We start from the raw sequence: 18,380 nt of genomic DNA, 5'->3' as shown, positions 1-18,380 counted from the left end.
AGACAGTAGACCAACACCCTGCCACCCCACACCACAACCCCGCTCTAACCCTGCAACCAGAGAAAGCCTTTGTGCAGCAACGAAGAGCCAGCACAGCCCAAACTGAATAAATAAATAAATGATTTTTTTAAGTATTTGGGAGGATATGTGTAGCTTCTATGTAAATTCTATGCCCTTAAAAAAAAAAAGAATTTACATTCTAAAATTAGATTGTGGTGAACAGACAACTTTGTGAATGAACTAAAAACTACTGAATTATACATTTTAAATGTGTGAACTGTATGACATGTGGATTGTGTATGTGTGTGTGTGTTAGTTGCTCAGTAGTGTCCAACTCTTTGTGACCCCATGGACTATATCCTGCCAGGCTCCTCTGTCCATGGGGATTCTCCAGTCAAGAATACTGGAGTGGAAAAAAAAAAAAGAAGAATACTGGAGTGGGTTGGCCTTGCCTACTCAAAGGGATCTTCCTGACCCAGGGATCGAACCCATGTCTTTTATGTCTCCTGCATTGGTAGGCGAGTTCTTTACCACTAGCACCACCTGGGAAGCCCCTCTTAAATAATTAAAGAAATTTATGTTCTATATGCTAGCATAATACAAGATTCTGTGTCACTGGTTTCAATGGGTTGTAGCAAATTAGGTACACTGACATGTTGCTGATAATATTATAAAACATCCATTTTTCATAGAAAACAGACTTGCAACATATAGACCATAATACTACCATTTCTTCAGTTGAGCAATACTGCTTCCACAATGGAAATAACCCAAAAGAGAAATGAAACAATTTTTATACAGCTGTTCATCAAACTTCAGACCAACTACTACATCATTCCCCCTAACTTCAGATGGATGTTCTCTTTATTCAAAGACAAAGTGTCACCACAGTACCACACCCTTCCATAGAACTAGGGCTAAAGACTTCTCTGGGAGGCAATCAAGGCTTTCTTCCTCTCTGTGGCTCATTCTTGCCTCTCTTACTAAGGCCAAGATGTACAAGCCTACAGTGTGGTCCAGGAGATGAAAGAGGTGGAAGGCTGCTCCAACAAGGGGCCCTACATGGTCTGATTCAGTTCACCAGGCATGGCATATTGATGCCACAGCTCCGGCGGGAATATACTACACTTCTGCTTATGTGCCCTTCCCATATATCCTTTTAATTTTTTTAAGATTTAAAAAGAAACTATTTACTTATTTTTGGCTATGCTGGGTCTTCACTGCTGCACAGGTGCTTTCTCCAGTTGCAGAGAGTAGGGGCTACTCTTTAGTTGCAGTGTATGGGCTTCTCATTGTGGTGGCGTCTCCTGTTGTGGAGCATGGGTTCTAGGACATGTGGGCTCAGTAGTTGTGGCTCATGGGCTTTAGTTACCCCAAGTATGCGGAATCTTCCCAGACCAGGGATGAAAGTCACCTGCATTGGCAGCAGACTCTCAACCACTAGACTACCAGGAAAGTCCCCATATACTCTTCAAAGCAAGGACAGCAGCCATTGGATACTGGCCACACCAAGTACCTGATTCTTAAGGCTAATCGAAAAAGTGGGAAGGGGTAATTCCCCAGAGGTGAGTGAATGATGTCAAGATAAAATGTCATACAACCAGCTAAATAATATTTGGACTAATTTCTCATATGAGGATATGAATATAAAATCACAAATATGAAATCAAAATAGTATACACATATTAAATATAACCATGTAAAATATAGTACATACATAGTGATTAAAATCAGTCATAAATTTGGAATGATATAAAATTTCAATAACTTAATGCTCAACAGATTCCTTTTTTCCCTTTAAAGATATTTATGTCTCTTTTTTTAAAGAATACTTTTTAAATTTTTAAAAAATATTTATTTGGCAGTACCAGGTCTTAGTTGTGGCATGTGGGATCCAGTTCCCTGACCAGGGACTGAACCCAGGCTCCCTGCAGAAAGCCTCAGAGTCTTAGCCACTGGACCACCAGGGAAGCCCCACTTATGTCTCTTTTTTTTTTTTTAAGAACAGTGTCTAGTGAAAGCAACCAAAGTAATTTTCTTCCTTCTTTTAATTCATATTTAATAAGCACTTATGCTAGTCACTGGAGATACAGGGATAAATAAGACCTCTGTCTTAATAAGTTTTTATTAGGGAAGATAATAACATCTGATAACTAAATAAATAATTATTAATTAAAACTGGGATACATGCTGAAGGTCAAGGTATTTTTGAGAAAATCTAATAGAGAGGAATAGTCTGAGGGTTAAGGGTGATTTGCCAAAGTAAATCTCTTTAAAGTATAAAGCAGGCTTCTAGGGAATAAGAGGGGTTGGTCAGAAAAAGCGAAAGGAAGTTTTTAGATATGGAGACTTGTTTTAATGTGTACCCATAATTTTGGTTTTTTTAAATTATTATTTATCTATTTACGTCCGTGTTGGGTCTTCATTGCCGCATGCTGGCTTTCTCCAGTTTCCGTGGCTTCTCTTCCTGCAGAGCTCAAGCTCTAGAGCCAGTAGTTGTGGCACATGGGCTTAGTTGCCCTGAGGCATGCGGGATCTTCCTGGACCAGGGATCAAACCTATGTCCCCTGCACTGGCAGGCAGAGCCACCAGGGAAGTTCCCAGAATGTTGTTTTAATCAGTTATTGTAATATGAGAGACATAGATACCATTGCCTTGAAAGAAGAATTTATTATAACACCCTAGAGAAAAGGCATATCCTATCACACAGGGTCACACGGGAAAGCACCAGAGTCTGGAGGCGAAAGCAGGAAGAGGACAGCATGGTCACTCTTTACTGCGGCTTCCAGGAAGAGCAGGTACGGCAGGGCAGGCAAGCTGAGTACACTAGAACTGGACAGACTGAATAACTTCAGCGGGCTCTGGCTCATAGGTGTGTTCCTAGTTGTCTGGCACCTAGCCCTTAGGTGATTTAGGGCGAGGTGTGAGAGTTAGATGAAGGAGGTGGCTGGAAATATGGGTTTTAAGTTGATTGGTTTACATATAAAAGGTGTGTCCCACGAAAATTGTTTATTATCTCTAAAAATCAGCTAGCACTGAGAGGGGCAGTCTCTCCAGGATTAGCAAGGCCCCTAAGAGGTCAAAGCATCATAAAATACAGAAAATGATTTTATGATAAATCATAAAATACAGAAAGACATGATTAATACAAGGTCTAAGCCAAAAGGCGCACTGGTGTGTTACACAAGAATGAAGTCCAGCGAGGTGAGAGTCAAAGGGTACAGAGAGGCTGGGCAGGCAAACAGGGGCCACAGTCTTAGACTATGTCCAGAAAGTTAATCTTTATCCATTACTAAAACCATTACTTAAACCATTATCTTATAAGTTAAGTAACTTATAATCTTATAAATCTTATAAACCATTATCATATAAGTTAAGTAACTTATCCACTAATGGAAGTGTTAAACCATTTTAAGCTAGCTGACATCAATAGTTGCTATTACAAAACATTATTACAAAAACATTACTCTGGCTGCAGTGTGAAAGATGGTGTAAGAGGTCAAAGAGCCTATGCAAGGATGCCCCAACAGGAGAGAAACAATGGTGATTTAGACTAGGTAGATATCTTTCGAGTTTACTGAGAAGTGGACTGAACTGAGAAGGATTTATTAGGGGGGACCCACAGGACCTGAGAAGGGGACGACAGAGAATGAGATGGTTGGATGGCTTCACCAACTAGATTGACAAGAATTTGAGCAAGCTCTGGGAGTTAGTGATGGACAGGGAAGCCTGGAGAGTTGCAGTCCATGGGGTCACAAAGAGTCGGACACAACTGAGCGACTGAACTGAACTGAACTGAACAGGACCTGAAGATTGAGAGACAGACGCGGAGAATGAAAAGACAAACTTCTAAAGAAGGATTCAGTGCTTTCTAGCATGAAATGAGTAGATGGAGGAGCTATTTACTTCTCTGGAGGAAAAAGAGGTTTTGTTTGTTTGTTTGCTTGCTGTTTTGAGGTTGGGGTGTTTAGAAGTAAAAATCATTAATTCATGTCATAATCCTTGTTGTTTCATCATTTCCCCACCCCTAAAATCTTTGGGTCATAAATTTTTCTCACTGTAAGAGTCTCAAAGGGAATTCTGCTGAATGGGAAGTTTGTTCCAACTCAAAACACTCTGTGAAGAACACTTCCTTTTTGTTTTTCAACTACAGCTGACTCTTGAACAACACAAGAGGTTAAGGACACCCTAGGTCAAAAATCCATGTAAATCCATTTATAACTTATAGTCAGCCCTCTCTAGCTGTGGTTCTGCATCCTTGATTCACATTGTGTAGTACTACAGTACATATTTAGTGAAAAAAAAATCCCCACATGAGTAGACCCCTGCAGCTCAAATCTGTGTTGTTCAACAATCAACTGTACTTCTATCTGCTCTGTTTGATTTTTAAAATACTTCTAAAAAAAATAAAAAGACAAAAAACCCAAACACTTCTAACTTGGAACCCGGGCTTTATTTTGGTAAATTTTATTTTATTCTCTTAATTTATTTTGTATTTATTATCCTGGGCTTAAGTGATATTCTTTACACTGTGTTCACTAGGGCATGTGTAATACTTAAATGCTCTGAGCTAGGTGTTTGTACACTGAAGTATAAAAAAGTCTTAATAAATCTGAACCAGTCATCATCAGGAATTGACTCTGAATACTAGATACTGCACTGTCATTTTCCTTATGAATTTGTGATAATTATTCTCCTTAAGTGATGTACTCTGCACCGTCTAGAGTGACAAGGCCCATAGCGTGCCTGAGCTTGCCTTGGCTGAAAGAGGGCACATCTTCAGGTCCGTGGGAAATGAGTGACCTATTTCACTCCTCTGTCTCAACTTGAAAATTTGTCTATTTAGAATGTGCTAGACCAATAATCACCTCATTTCCCTATCCCATAAAGAAAAACTTCTTGCTGCCCCTGGGAAGAATTCTGAATGAAGTCATCAAGATGCAGTCCACTGTAAGCATAAGCAAGTGTGACAGGTCTAAAACTGGAAGATAAAGCCTGAGCTACAGTCATGGATCCAAAGGACGAGGAACCTTCCGGAGGCTCCAACTGTTCTGGCAGAAGGTGATGCTGCCAGTTGGGTCCCCACTGTAAGTGCAGCCTGAGAAGAGATAAGCCAGGGTTCTATTCATCTTCTACAAGGGCACTCTAGAAGCCAAAATGTGGAGGCAAACATATGCACAGAAACTGTAATGTTCTTTGCCCAACTTCTACTTTTCACAAATCAATGTATAGGAAGGAGCTTTCTACATAGCAGACATTATTATCTTTTTGTTGTTCTTATTTTTACTGCAAGTTTGCCATTTAACTTTTGATTTTGTATGTACTGTTTTATTGTGTTTAAATACAGTATTTTTTTAAGTCACATTTATCAATCATGTTCTTTCATATTATCTGGATTTGCTGTCATTTTAGGAAGTCTCTCATTTTCCAACATTATTCAATTGTTCAGCCATATTTTTCCTAAAATTCTTCATGGTTTCTTTTATTCCTTTCACTTTTCATTATCTGTTGGAATTTATTGTGATGCAGGAATTGAGCTAAGGATGTAATCTTTTCCCCCAATTCAGTCAACTGATCTAACACAGTTTAAAGAATAAGCAATTATATTCTCTTTTTATTTTAATAAACACTCACAGGCACTACTTTGTACCACAAAACTAGGACAAAGAAGAGCAGAAATTAATGAAACAGGCAATAAAAAACCAGAAAACTACAAAACCACAAGTTGGTCCTTTGAAAAGACTAACAAAATTGACAAAGCTTTAGCTAGACTTGACAAAGAAAAAAATAAACAAGACTTCAATTGTTAAAATCAGGAAATGAAAGAAAGGACATTACTACCACTTACCTTTCAGAAATAAGGAAGGATAAGGCAATCCTAAGAAAAACTATATGCCAATAAATTACACAACTTAGATGAAACGGACAAATTCTCAGAAAGACACAAACTACTAAAGCTGACTCAACAAGACAGAAAATACTACCAACCTACAACAAATAAAGACACTGAATTAGTAACTTTCAAACTTTCCAAAAAGAAAAGCCCAGGCCAGATGCTTTCATTGGAAATTCTACCAATCTTTTAAAGAAAAATTAATACCTAGTCTTCACAAACTCTTCCGAAAACAGAAGAGGGAACACTTTCCAACTCATTTTATGAGGCCATATTACCAAAACCAGGCAAACACAAAAGAAAACAATGAATATGGTCTTATGAGCTTATGGATGCAAAAAGCCTCAACAAAACAATAGTGAAATAAATCTAGCAACATATCAAAGGAAAGGAACTACACAGCAGGACCGAGTGGGATTTTTTTTCCCCAAGAATGCAGGATTGGTTTAACATCTGAAAGTTAATATAATAAACCATATCAATGAATTAAAAGACAAAAACCACACAATCATTTCAATAGAAGCAGAAAAAGCATATGACAAAATCCAAATCCCCCTTTTGGGGGAGGAGTTAATTGGGATTTTATTGTTTAATGAGCATAGAGTTTCTGTTTAAGATGATGACAAAGTCCTGGAAACAGAAAGTGCCAATGGCTGTACAATACTGTGAATGCCCTTAAATATACACTTAAAAATAGTTAGAATAGCATCCTTTATATTTACATGCATGTTACCACCATAAAAATTATCCAATGTCCCTTGATGATAAAAACAATTAAAAAAACCAGGAATAGAAGGAAATCTCCTCAGCCTAGATAAAGGGCATCTAGAAAAATCCCATAGCTAACAACAAGCTTACTGGTGAAAGACTGAATGTTTCCCCCTTAAGATCAGGATCAAGCAAGGATGTCCACTCTTGCCACTTATAACACTATATTCGAGGTTCTAAGTCAGGGTAATAGGCAAGAAAATGAAACAAAAAGGATCCACTAGGAAAGCAAGAAGTAAAACCATCCATGTTTATAAAGCCTAAGTTCATGTGCATCCAAGTACTGCATTTCAGACTCTTTTGTTGACCATGATGGCTACTCCATTTCTTCTAAGGGATTCCTGCCCACAGTAGTAGATAGAATGGTCATCTGAGTTAAGTTCACCCATTCCAGTCCATTTTAGTTCACTGATAACCTAGAATGTTGACGTTCACTCTTGTCCTCTCCTGTTTGACCACTTCCAATTTGCTTTGATTCATGGACCTAACATTCCAGGTTCCTATGCAATATTGCTCTTTACAGCATCGGAGCTTGCTTCTATCACCAGTCACATCCACAACTGGGTATTGTTTTTGCTTTAGCTCCATCCCTTCATTCTTTCTGGAGTTATTTCTCCACTGATCTCCAGTAGCATATTGGGCACCCACCGACCTGGGGAGTTCCTCTTTCAGTATCCTATCATTTTGCCTTTTCATACTGTTCATGGGGTTCTCAAGGCAAGCATACTGAAGTGGTTTGCCATTCCCTTCTCCAGTGGACCACATCCTGTCAGACCTCTCCACCATGACCCGTCTGTCTTGGGTGGCCCTGGGTGTTCACTGGAAGGACTGATGCTGAAGCTGAAACTCCAATACTTTGACCACCTCATGTGAAGAGTTGACTCATTGGAAAAGACCCTGATGCTGGGAGGGATTGGGGGCAGGAGGAGAAGGGGACGACAGAGGATGAGATGGCTGGATGGCATCACTGACTCGACGGACATAAGTTTGGGTAAATTCCGGGAGTTGGTGATGGGCAGGGAAGCCTGGCGTGCTGCGATTCATGGGGTCGCAGAGTCGGACACGACTGAGCGACTGAACTGAACTGAAGTTCATGTGCCTGATGGCTTCTCAGCTGTAGACCTTGGCAACATATAACTTCTTTTCAATAAACCTCCTTTATCTGGAAGTAGCATCAGTGAGTTTGTTCCTTTCAAAAGACACCTACTAGAATAAAGAGTTTGTACAGAGTCTGAGAGGATTTCCCATCTTAATTTACTATCTCAAGTTTTACTTAGTACTAGGAAGTGATCTGGACTTTTGAAAGACACTGACTAATCACATGCACTACTATTATGAAAACATTCCTTCTGTAACATTCCTTAATAACACCAGTGAATAAACACAAAGGTAATTTGTAATTTACAGGTATCAAGATATATTGCTCAAATATTTATTAATCATGAGGATTATACAATAAAATTCAGATGTAGGACCTCCTTGGTGGTCCAGTGACTAAGACTCTGCAGTCCCAATGCAGGGAACCTGGGTTTGATCCCTGGTCAGGGAATTAGATACTGCATGCTGCAGCTAAGATCCAGCTCAGTCAAGATAAATAAATAAATATTTTTAAAACAAAAATAATAAATAAGTTTTAAAAATAAAATAAACTTCAGATGCAACATGAAAAAATATGGATATAAAATTATTTTCACAAGATCACAAAACCCTGATTCTTACCATGTAAGGATCCACAGAAAGATAAAGAGTTCTGACTTGTACTTGTCCTTCATTGACACAATCTGGTAAGTTTACTTCTTCTACTCGGAAATTTTCTGCCACTGGAAGACCATTTTTTCCTAAAATATTAGACAAAGATATAAAATCAAAAAGGCATTTTCCCATAGAGTTATTTATTATTCTTTACATGGTCACTCTAGGACTTACAGCACTCCCTAAATACACACGTGAATAAATCTATTGCTTTGAAATTTCTCTGTAGCTCAGCATAAATTCTTCAGTTTCAACTGCTCTTGGCTTTCTCCAAGAAGTTCCTTTGGCATGTTGCTATCAATGTCAAAATCTTTTTTAAGGTAAATCACCTCATCTGTTACAAAATTATAAAAGGATTTCAAAAAGCAAAAAAGCACAGCCAGTTTTTTTTTTTAACTAGGAAAATTAAAATTTACAAGGTAGCAGAAACACCGCATTAGCCAAAGTAAACCGGTAAACTATCCTTCCTCATTTTAAGATGACAACAGAAACTTAAATGAATATAATCAAAACTTCCTATTCATTTTTTCAAATTTATTTATTTTTAATTTAAGGATAATTGCTTTATAGCATTGTTTTGGTTTCTATCAAACATCAACATGAAAAACTTCCTGTTCATTGAATCATCAAATTTCTAAAGCAAAAATGGAATGCAGACATTTTATTTTATTTATTTTTTTAATGCAGACATTTTAATCGAATTGCTCTCTAAAACTGAGAAAAGATAAGTGTCTTCCCCAGGTCACATGCTAGGTAAACACCAAAACCAAGGGACCATAGGCCCAAACCTCTCAGGTTACTTCCACACCTAAGCTTCTGTGGTTCAGGTTAGATGTCGGGTATCTGACTAATGCAAAAGGTCAGTGACTTTCACATAAAACAGAAAAGCACATCTTAAGAATCAATATTACACATTATAAACAAAAAACAAAAGCCAAATATATTTGTAATACAATCTTCTAAATATTGTAATAACTTTAAAATACCTTATTTCTTCAACAAGTGGCCTTGATAATTATTTTAAAAATGATAATATTGTTTAAAGAATTTCCTCTAAGATCTCAACTAGTGTTAATATCTTCCTTCCTTCATTTACCACATTGACATATATTACTACTTTTTGCTACTCCATTTGCATTAATAATTATTAAAGACCACAGCTGTTCAGACAAATACATCACAGACATCACAGACAAATACATACCAGGTCTGGAATTCAATACCACTCTTTGTACAATCATCACCTTGTTTGCACAGCGGTCTCACAAGACTTCTGTATAAAATAACTCCTATAAACAGAAACATTTTAAATCACAAGAAAGTAATGATATATTCAACAATTTAAAAGCTAAAAAAAAAAGTACACTTGTGTTTCTGAACGAGGAAAGGAAAAATCATATTTAGGATCCAAAAAAGATTATAGTTGCAAAAAAAAAAAAAGATTATAGTTTCCTGTCAGAGTTTGCCTCCTAAAGCAAGTATGTGAAAAAGACTAAATCTAATTACAATATTTGGCTAACAGGAACAAATTTACTGAAGATTGAGTAGAATAAAATGTTTTAGCCTCATAGTTCAAACACACTCATCTTCATGTCATCATGATTAAGGCTCCTACTGTGGCTTGATTAAAAGAAAACAATATGATATATTCCTCTAGAGTTAGCCAGTTAATCTACTGCTTAACTGCGATGTAGCCACATTTTCAAAAACTCTTTTATTTATCAAAATGGAAATTTCTTAATAGATTTGCTGATTATAAAAGTAACATATCAAAAGCATTTTAAAATCCTCACCTTCTAGGAAGTTATGTAATGCAGGATGGCTAAGTAAATGAAAAAAGATCAATTTATTCTGGGTTTACAATTTGAGCTAATGAAAGAAGTAAAACAAAGTTCCAGTGCTGGCACTATCTGCCTTGGACCTTCTTACTTTATCCATCACTAAAAATGAAAACAGACTGTTACTGTTACTCTGTGTACCAAGGACTGTTATGCTATGAAATATACATATATACATGCACATACATATTCATATAGTATTTAATATATTTAACGATTCTATTAGGTGTTTTTATTATTATCCCCAATTTATATATGAGGAAAATGAGTCTTAAAGGGTTTAAGCACTTTTCTAAGGTGGTGTTGTATGCACTCTGTTTTATCACAGCAGGAACTCTATAATGTCTTACAGGGCTAAATATATTTTTAAAAGAAAATCTTCTGTTGAATCACCTTGTGTATAAATTACGCAGGGGTTAAAAAACAAAGTTTTCCAAACTGACACCGGATCCAAAGAAAACTGACCTTAAGTGGTGTTTAACAACACCATGATAGCTAAATTTTCAACCAAAGGAGTCTTTTCAAATGAGGTTTCATATCTGTCACCCTTTTCTCTAATTACTTTCAATGTATGCTTTATTTCTTCAAATGATGCACACGGTAGCCTTGTCCAAATACTCCTTATCAGCATGAAAAGTAAACTACTAGTCTTTCCCTCTGTATTAAATTAGAAAGTTTTCAAGTGCCAAACACTACAATTAACTAATGTAGGATAATCATGCAGTACCTCTCAATAGCACAACAAACAACACATTTTTTTTTTAAGGTTTTTAACACTTTATTTATTACTAATTTATCATAGGAACTACTTCCCAAAAATGTTAACCACAGCAGGATTGAGAGAGTATTTGGGAAATGTGGCAATGTTGTTTATATAAGCATACCACATTATAAGTCTACTGGGGACCCAAAGGGATTTGCCTTCGTGGAATTTGAAACAAAAGAACAGGCTGCAAAAGCTATTGAGGTAGGTCCACAACCTTTAGTCAAAGCAGGAAAGAGGAAAAGAAGCGGCTCTGAAGATGCAGACTGCCTCACTCCCAGAACGAAAGCTAAGAAAGTGTCTCAGAAAGACAACGTTAAAAAAGAAGCTCCAGAAGTTTGTAAAGAAAACAAAGGTATTTCTGACTTTATGTTTATGGTTAGATAAGGAAGGTTTTCTTCTAAACTCATGTCTTTATTTCTTGTTAATTTAGAATTAGAAGTCTCTACGGAAGATGAAAAGGATACTGGAGATATAAAAGACGGATCCCTACTGAAAGCAAAAAGAAAGCATAAGAAAAAACATAAAGAGAGGCGTAAGATGGGAGAAGAGGTTATTCCATTACGAGTGCTATCAAAGTAAGTCACGGGTGCAAATTACATTGTTGGCAACTGACACACTCCACAAACAACACATTTAAAACAAAAAGATATTTAGTTCCAAAATTAAAATCTAAAATATGATACACCAGCTCTAGATCTGAAAGAAGGGTGGTGGTGGTGTTAAATTCACCCCAAATGGGAGGAGAAAAACGGAAGTCCTTATTGACTGACATCAAGCAAACCATATTCGCCAGATATGACATAAAGTAGGTTCTTAATTGGTGGTAAGCAATATTCCCTGGTGGCTCAGGCCATAAAGAATCCACCTGCAATGCAAGAGACCTGGGTTCAATCCTGGCGTTGGGAAGGATTGAAGGGTATGGCAACCCACTCCAGTATTCTTGCCTGGGGAATCTACATGGACAGAGGAGCCTGGTGGGTTACAGTCCACGGGGTCACAAAGAGTCGGACACGACTGAGCAACTAAGCACAGTAAAGCACAATATTCCAAAATAATACAAGGTCAATTATCAACTAAAAAATTCTAGCACCCCTTAAAAAGAGAGTGTTATCTGAATGTCTACCTTGCAGCCTAATAGAAGGGGAAGGGCACTGAACTAGGAAGAGCAGACTACATGTCCTGCTTCTAATCACCTAGAATTTGGGGAGAGTTCCTTCTCTCAGCCTGTTTTCTGAATGTTCTTAAGTGCCAGGACTAAGGACTTAATAGCCATTGGCTCCTTTAACCCGCCACCCAACGACCCTCTGAGGACAGTACTGTTACTGTTCCCATTGTATAGAGGAGGAAAAAGAGGCACAGAGGTTGAATAACTTGTCCATGATCACACAACTGATAATGAAGACACTGCATGGGCTAAGTCGCTTCAGTCCTGTCCCACTGTTTGCGACCCTATGGACTGCAGCCGGTTAGACTCCTCTGCCCAAGGGATTCTCCAGGCAAGAATACTGGAATGGGTTGCCATACCCTGGGATTCCCGACCCAGGGATCAAACCGGAGTCTCTTATGTCTCATGCATTGGCAGGCGGGTTCTTTACCACCAGCGCCACCCGAGAAACCCAACGAAGTCACTAGTGTGTTAGTCTCTCAGTCCTGTCCAACTCTTTGCAACCCCATAGACCGCGGCCCAACAGGCTGCAAACACAACACACACCACTGCCGTAACAGGAGCTTCCTAACACCTTTAAAAAAAAAAAAAAAAAAGTTCACTATCATGATTTAGCTCAATTATTCCACCACAAATGACTATTGCCCAGGGTATTATTACCAAAGGTGTAAATCTCTGGGATTTCCTCCACTTTCTGAGATGACGGCTCTCCTCTCCTTTGCTATTTCTGGTTTCCTTCTTCCTTTCCCCAAGTCTAGTACGTGGGGATTCCTGATTGGATCTTTGTTTTCTCACCTTCCTCTAGGACTCCCACCACCAACCACTCACTCCTATGTAAATTACTAAAAAAAAATCTTCAGCCCAGAATTTCAAACTGATTTCCCAGAATATTACCACCACAAAGGCAAGGGACTCATGCCTGTTTAGTTCAGTGATTTATGTTCACCCTCTATGCCTGGCACATAGTAGGTGCCCATTAGTGTTAGTCACTCAGTTGTATCCCGACTCTTTGCGACCCCATGGACTGCAGCCCACCAGGTTCTCCGTCCATGGGCATTGTCCAGGCAAGAATACTGGAGTGGGTTGCCATCTCCCTCTCCAGAGGCTCTTCCCAACCCAGGGATCAAACCCAGGTCTCCCGCATTGTGGGCGCTTTCTTTACTGACTGAGCCAGCAGGGAAGCCCAGGTGCCCATTAAATATCTGCTAAATGAACATCCCAAGGGCACCTTAGACACGTCTCTGGCCAAACTTGAGGTGGCTTTTGTTGTTCAGTCGCTCAGTCGTGTCCGACTCTGCGACCCCATAGACTGCAGCACACCAGTTGCTTACTACCAACAATTCTTTTAAAAGGAAAAAAAAAAAAAAAAGCTCTGCTTCTCCTCAAGCATTCCCTATCCCAGTGACCTAGGCAATGATGCCAGGGTCTCGCCAGCCCCGGGAGGAAGCCGGGACGTTCTCCCGGTGAGGAAGGGGCCCGCCCCTGTTCTCCTTGATCCTCCTCCCCCAGAAGGCCCGACCCACACGCGGGAACCCCACCCTTAACAGCTCGGCCTGCAACCCCCAGCGCCTCTCACTCACCGCTGACGAGCTCGGGAGGAAGTCTCGCGCGCTTTGCGGAAATCTGCACGGGTCTAGCCGGGCGACCTCTGCCCTCCGGCCGCAGTACGCAGGCGCACGACTAGACCTCGGCTCTTCACCTCTGTCCCTGCCCAGGGGCGGGCTTTTGGAATTTAGGCTGGGACGGTGCGGACATCTGGAAACTAGTCACATGTCTGGGCGAAGGGTATTAATAAATTAACCGGGATTGGTGCCCTGTGGCTGCCCCTATTGGCAAGATACAAAGAACAAACCGTTCATCCTTGACCAGTGGGTTCATTTCCAGCAGGCCCTAGAAGGAATTTTGTTTTATGGATTTCTCCCTGAGCCTCGGATTGGAAAATCACAGCCAGTTCACAGGCCCGACAAGTTTACCCTTCTTTTTATAGACTGAGGAAACTGAGACACAGAGAACTGCTGTGATTGGATCATCCACCTTTCAGCTGGTTAGGGGCAGTGCTGGAGTTTATAGATAGTCTCTCCAGACTGCTGGCCCAGGACCCTTTCCCTTACAACAGGGCTGTCTTTTCTTTCCCAAGGAACCGCAATTTGCTGAAAGATGGATTACCCAGTGTGAGCTGGTTTCTCAATTTCATAGTTATTAATTACCGTGTTTTGTGTTGAACTAGGTCGAGCAAGGCTTGTTCCTGGGAGACCTGGGATCTCCAAGGACTTCAAACCCTAAGGGAGTCCATTCTGAATTAGATAGGTGCAATGACTGCTATTTATATTTTATTCACATCAGAGCTAATAGCTCAGTATAAATCATAGTACTTAGAAGCTGAAAGATGACTAGGATGGTGAGCAAGGGTATAAGAATCATTAAACAGGCTGGAGCACTTGGTAGTTGCACCTCTGAGCTTTTTACTTCTTTGGAAAAGCTTCTGGAAAGGGCTGGAAGGATCACTACTCCAGAGAAAGTGTCTCCCTTCAGCCACAGCAGAAAAACTACTAATGGCCTGCCCTATCCTGGCAGAACCTCCCATAAATTGAGCTGGGGTGGTGGAGGAGATAGGAGTAGCTCCCAGCCAAAACACTTCAGATTCCACTGTTCTTACCTGAAATATCAGCAGTTTACCTCAAGTGTAAATGTTTCTCAGATTGTTATATGCCCTTGGTGACTTTCCAGAGCACGAGCTGGCTGTTTATGTTAATTTTGTCCCACTTTATAGTTTGGTTTTGTGGGGAGTGGATTTGCCAATCTCGTATTTCTCCATAACCAGAAGAATATTATTTATTTTTATTTGGCTGTGAAGGATCTTCATTGTCGTGTGTGGGATCTTTAGTTGTGGCACATGGGACCTAGTTTGCCAAGCAGGGATTGCACTTGTGCCCCATGCATTGGGAGCTTGGAGTCTTAACCACTGGACCACCAGGTAAGTACCTGGAAGTCTATTTAGTTTTATTTTTTAGTTCCAAATAATTTTAAGGAAGGGCTTGAGGTTTTTGTGTGCATCAAAAGAGGCATGGAGGGGAGCAAATATCAAATCTAAAACCTCAGAAACATAATGTTGAACAGAAAAAGCAGGGAAAGGAAGGAAAGAAACAACAGTTTGATTCCGTTTAGTTTTAAAAGATGCAAAACAATACTGTGTGTTGTTTATGGGTACAATTTCTGTTGCAAAAGCATAGAAACATGCAAGGGAATGGTAAACTCCCAATGCACACGGAGAATGATTACTTCTGGAGGGAGAGAAACACCATCCAGAAAAGGGGAAAATATAATTGTATTTCTCAAACTGAGTAAAGAGTATCGGGATGTTTCTTTTTTCCATTCCTATTTTTTCTTTTTGCCTGCACTGTGGGGCTTGCTCAATCTTAGATCCCAACCCGGGCCCTCTGCAGTGAGAACATGGAGACCTAACCACTGGACTGCCAGGGAATTCCCTGGATGTTTCTTGTATTATCCTGTAAACTTGTTATATTCATAATATATTTCATTATAACAAAAAAGTTAAATACCAGATATATTATTTTGAGGAGGACATGAGAGTTATATTTTATTTTATTTTATTTTTGAGAGTTATATTTTAAAAATCACGTTGGCTTTTGGGGCACATAAGCCATATATAGAACTGGAATTTTTATTCCACTCAGTTATTTTATTCATGTAGCCCAGAGATTTTAGCTTTGTATGGTTAATCTTTAAAAAAAAAAAAAAAAAGAACACACAATGAAGTCTTATGTTGGAAAATAAGTTGCAGGGTTTATAAGCATCAAGAAAAATTGTGAAAGACTTGGAACTTGGTGTGAAAGTTTACTAGGTACCCAGTCATTCAGAATATCTCCACCTTTCATTGTCTTTGAGCTAATTTCCAACTCTGTGAGCTGTGAAAAAAACTGATAACGGTGTAAATGATTATTGTCCATAGAAATATAAATGCAAGTTGTTCCTTGAGTGCAACTGAACTTTCTCCTCCACACCTAAAAAACCAGTGTTGTGTCTATTAAGCAAATTAATTTCAGTGTTGCTGAAATATGTATATGTCTACTCTCTGGATTATCTTTTAAATCAGTTATAATATCTTATTGTTTTCTTCATTAATTAATGAGTTAAATAAATCTTACAGTCTTCCCTGGTGGTTCAGTTGTTAAAGAATCTGCCTTAATGCAGGAGACCCAGGTTCAATCCCCGGGTCAGGATGATCCCCTGGAGAAGCAAATGGCAACCCACTCCAGTATCCTCCCCTGGAGAATTCCATGAACAGAGGAGCCTTGTGAGCTACACTCCATGGGGTTGCAAAGAGTCAAATACAACTGAGCAACTTTCTTTCACTTTCACTTAAATAAATCTTGGACACATGCTAATTTTACATTTATATGAATCATGATTTTACTTTTTAAAAAATAGTTATCCTTTAACAGGAGGGAAGAGGACTCTCATTTCTGTCAAACCACACATATTACAGAACACATGAGGCAACTCCTCCTTGGCTAAGATGCTGACCCATTGGAATTATTTGGTCTTGTTATTATTTCCCTCCTGCTCTCTTCTTCTTGCTCCTCCATGTTAGAAGCTTTTTCAAAAATCTATTTTTGAACTTTGATTCTTTGCTCTCTTTGATATTAAGTCACTAAGTCGTGTCCGACTCTTTGTGACCCCATGGACTGCAGCATGCCAGACTTTCCTGTCCTTTACCATCACCCTGAGTTTTTGCAAACTCATGTCCATTGAGTCAGTGATGCCATCCAACCATCTCATCCTCTGTTGCCCTCTTCTCCTCTTGCCCTGAAACTGGAAATATAAAAACATCTTTTATTAAGCAGGTAATAAAATACTTTTTTTCTGTGAGTAAGACCATATCTACACCCACTGTAAGATACAAAAAATTTAAGTAGTTGGGGGGTTTCAATCAGACTCTTTACCAGCTTCCTCCTCTCCAACATCCCTCCTCCTAAGCTCCACAGTGGCCTTCCTCATTGTAACACACTATACACTCTTTTTTTAAATGCAAGATTCAATGTATGTGCAAAATACAAGAAAACATAACTATAATCTATGCTGATAGAAGATGGAAGAGGAGTTCATTGTAGGAGGTAGGTATTGACTGTAAAGTACAACCAGGGAATCTCGTGTCCTTGAAATATTCAACGTTCTATGTCTTTATCTTGCAGTGTTTGTTCAGATTATATTTATGTTAGTTCAAACTAATTAAATAATTGTAGCTAATTAAAATAGTTAATTTATTTCAAATCAATTTAAATTGATTCGCTTAAAAATTTTTAGCTTAAAATTTATAATGTGATCATATAATAGAATTTTTGTTTTAGTCATAATTAATTAGTCATAATTAATTACCAAAGTTTATTTTTAGATAAGTCAGAGATAACCTCAGGATGGGTGTTTAGCAGACATTTTTATAATTATTATTGCAAAGAAATGAAAGAAAACATTTTTGAAATTCTCATAAGGTAGGATTACCAACAGAATTTTTTGGAATTATTTTTATCTTCCAAAATAGTTACTTTACATACTTGTCCATAGTTAATATTTTCTGAGCTTTCAAATAAGGAAGTCATCATAATTTGAATTTAATTAAATTTAATTAAATAAATACTATTGAGTGCTCAAGTGTTAATAACTGCAGCACACTTGATTCCCTGTGAGTTTTCTGCACTTCGCTGCTCTTGCCTTATTTATTTATTTTTTTGGTAGTATTTATATATATATAATATTTATTTATTTTAAACTGAGTGATGATTGGTTTGATTTCTGTCATACATCAACATGAATTAGCCATAGGTGTACATATATCCCCTCCCTTTTGAGTCTCCCACCTCCCACTCATTCCTACCCCTCTAGATTATTGCAGAGCCCCAGTTTGAGTTCCTTGAGTCATAGAGCAAATTCCCATTGGCTCTCTATTTACATATGTTATTGTATATGCATCCATGCTACTCTCCATTTATCTCATCCTCTCCCTCTTCTCCCCCCATCTTGCCCGTAAGTCTGTTCTCTATGTCTGCATCTCCACTGCTGCTCTATGAATAGATTCATTAGTACCATTCTTCTAGATTCCATATATATGCACTAATACAATATTTGTTTCTCTCTTTATACCCCAAAGGAACCGAAACTGAAAAAGACACGTGTACGCCA

General features: G+C 38.7%; 2 protein-coding genes across 3 annotated transcripts in view; one reads left to right on the top strand and one right to left on the bottom strand.

Annotated features, from left to right (window-relative positions):
• The window catches only part of PTGR2 (prostaglandin reductase 2), a 25,376-nt gene extending 11,481 nt beyond the window's left edge, over window positions 1-13,895 (bottom strand). Inside the window, exons 1-3 of one of the 2 annotated variants that reach the window (XM_043472520.1) lie at window positions 13,763-13,895; window positions 9,618-9,702; window positions 8,381-8,499 (exon numbers count right to left, since the gene is read on the bottom strand). In XM_043472520.1, coding sequence (XP_043328455.1) covers window positions 8,381-8,499; window positions 9,618-9,654 — 156 coding nt within the window. In that variant the 5' untranslated portion in view covers window positions 9,655-9,702; window positions 13,763-13,895. Of the gene's footprint in view, window positions 1-8,380; window positions 8,500-9,617; window positions 9,703-13,720; window positions 13,740-13,762 lie in introns of those variants that run through there. The other variant, XM_043472521.1, reaches the window with a different exon arrangement.
• LOC122444319 (la-related protein 7-like) lies at window positions 10,843-18,380 on the top strand. The gene is made up of 4 exons (XM_043473029.1): window positions 10,843-10,851; window positions 11,147-11,369; window positions 11,448-11,592; window positions 18,349-18,380. Exons 1-4 carry the CDS (start codon window positions 10,843-10,845, stop codon window positions 18,359-18,361), a joined length of 390 nt encoding a protein of 129 aa, XP_043328964.1. The 3' UTR covers window positions 18,362-18,380.

This window comes from Cervus canadensis, chromosome 6, assembly GCF_019320065.1.
Source record: "Cervus canadensis isolate Bull #8, Minnesota chromosome 6, ASM1932006v1, whole genome shotgun sequence".
Classification (NCBI taxonomy): Eukaryota; Metazoa; Chordata; class Mammalia; order Artiodactyla; family Cervidae; genus Cervus; species Cervus canadensis.
This window is presented reverse-complemented; position numbering and strand designations above follow the sequence as displayed.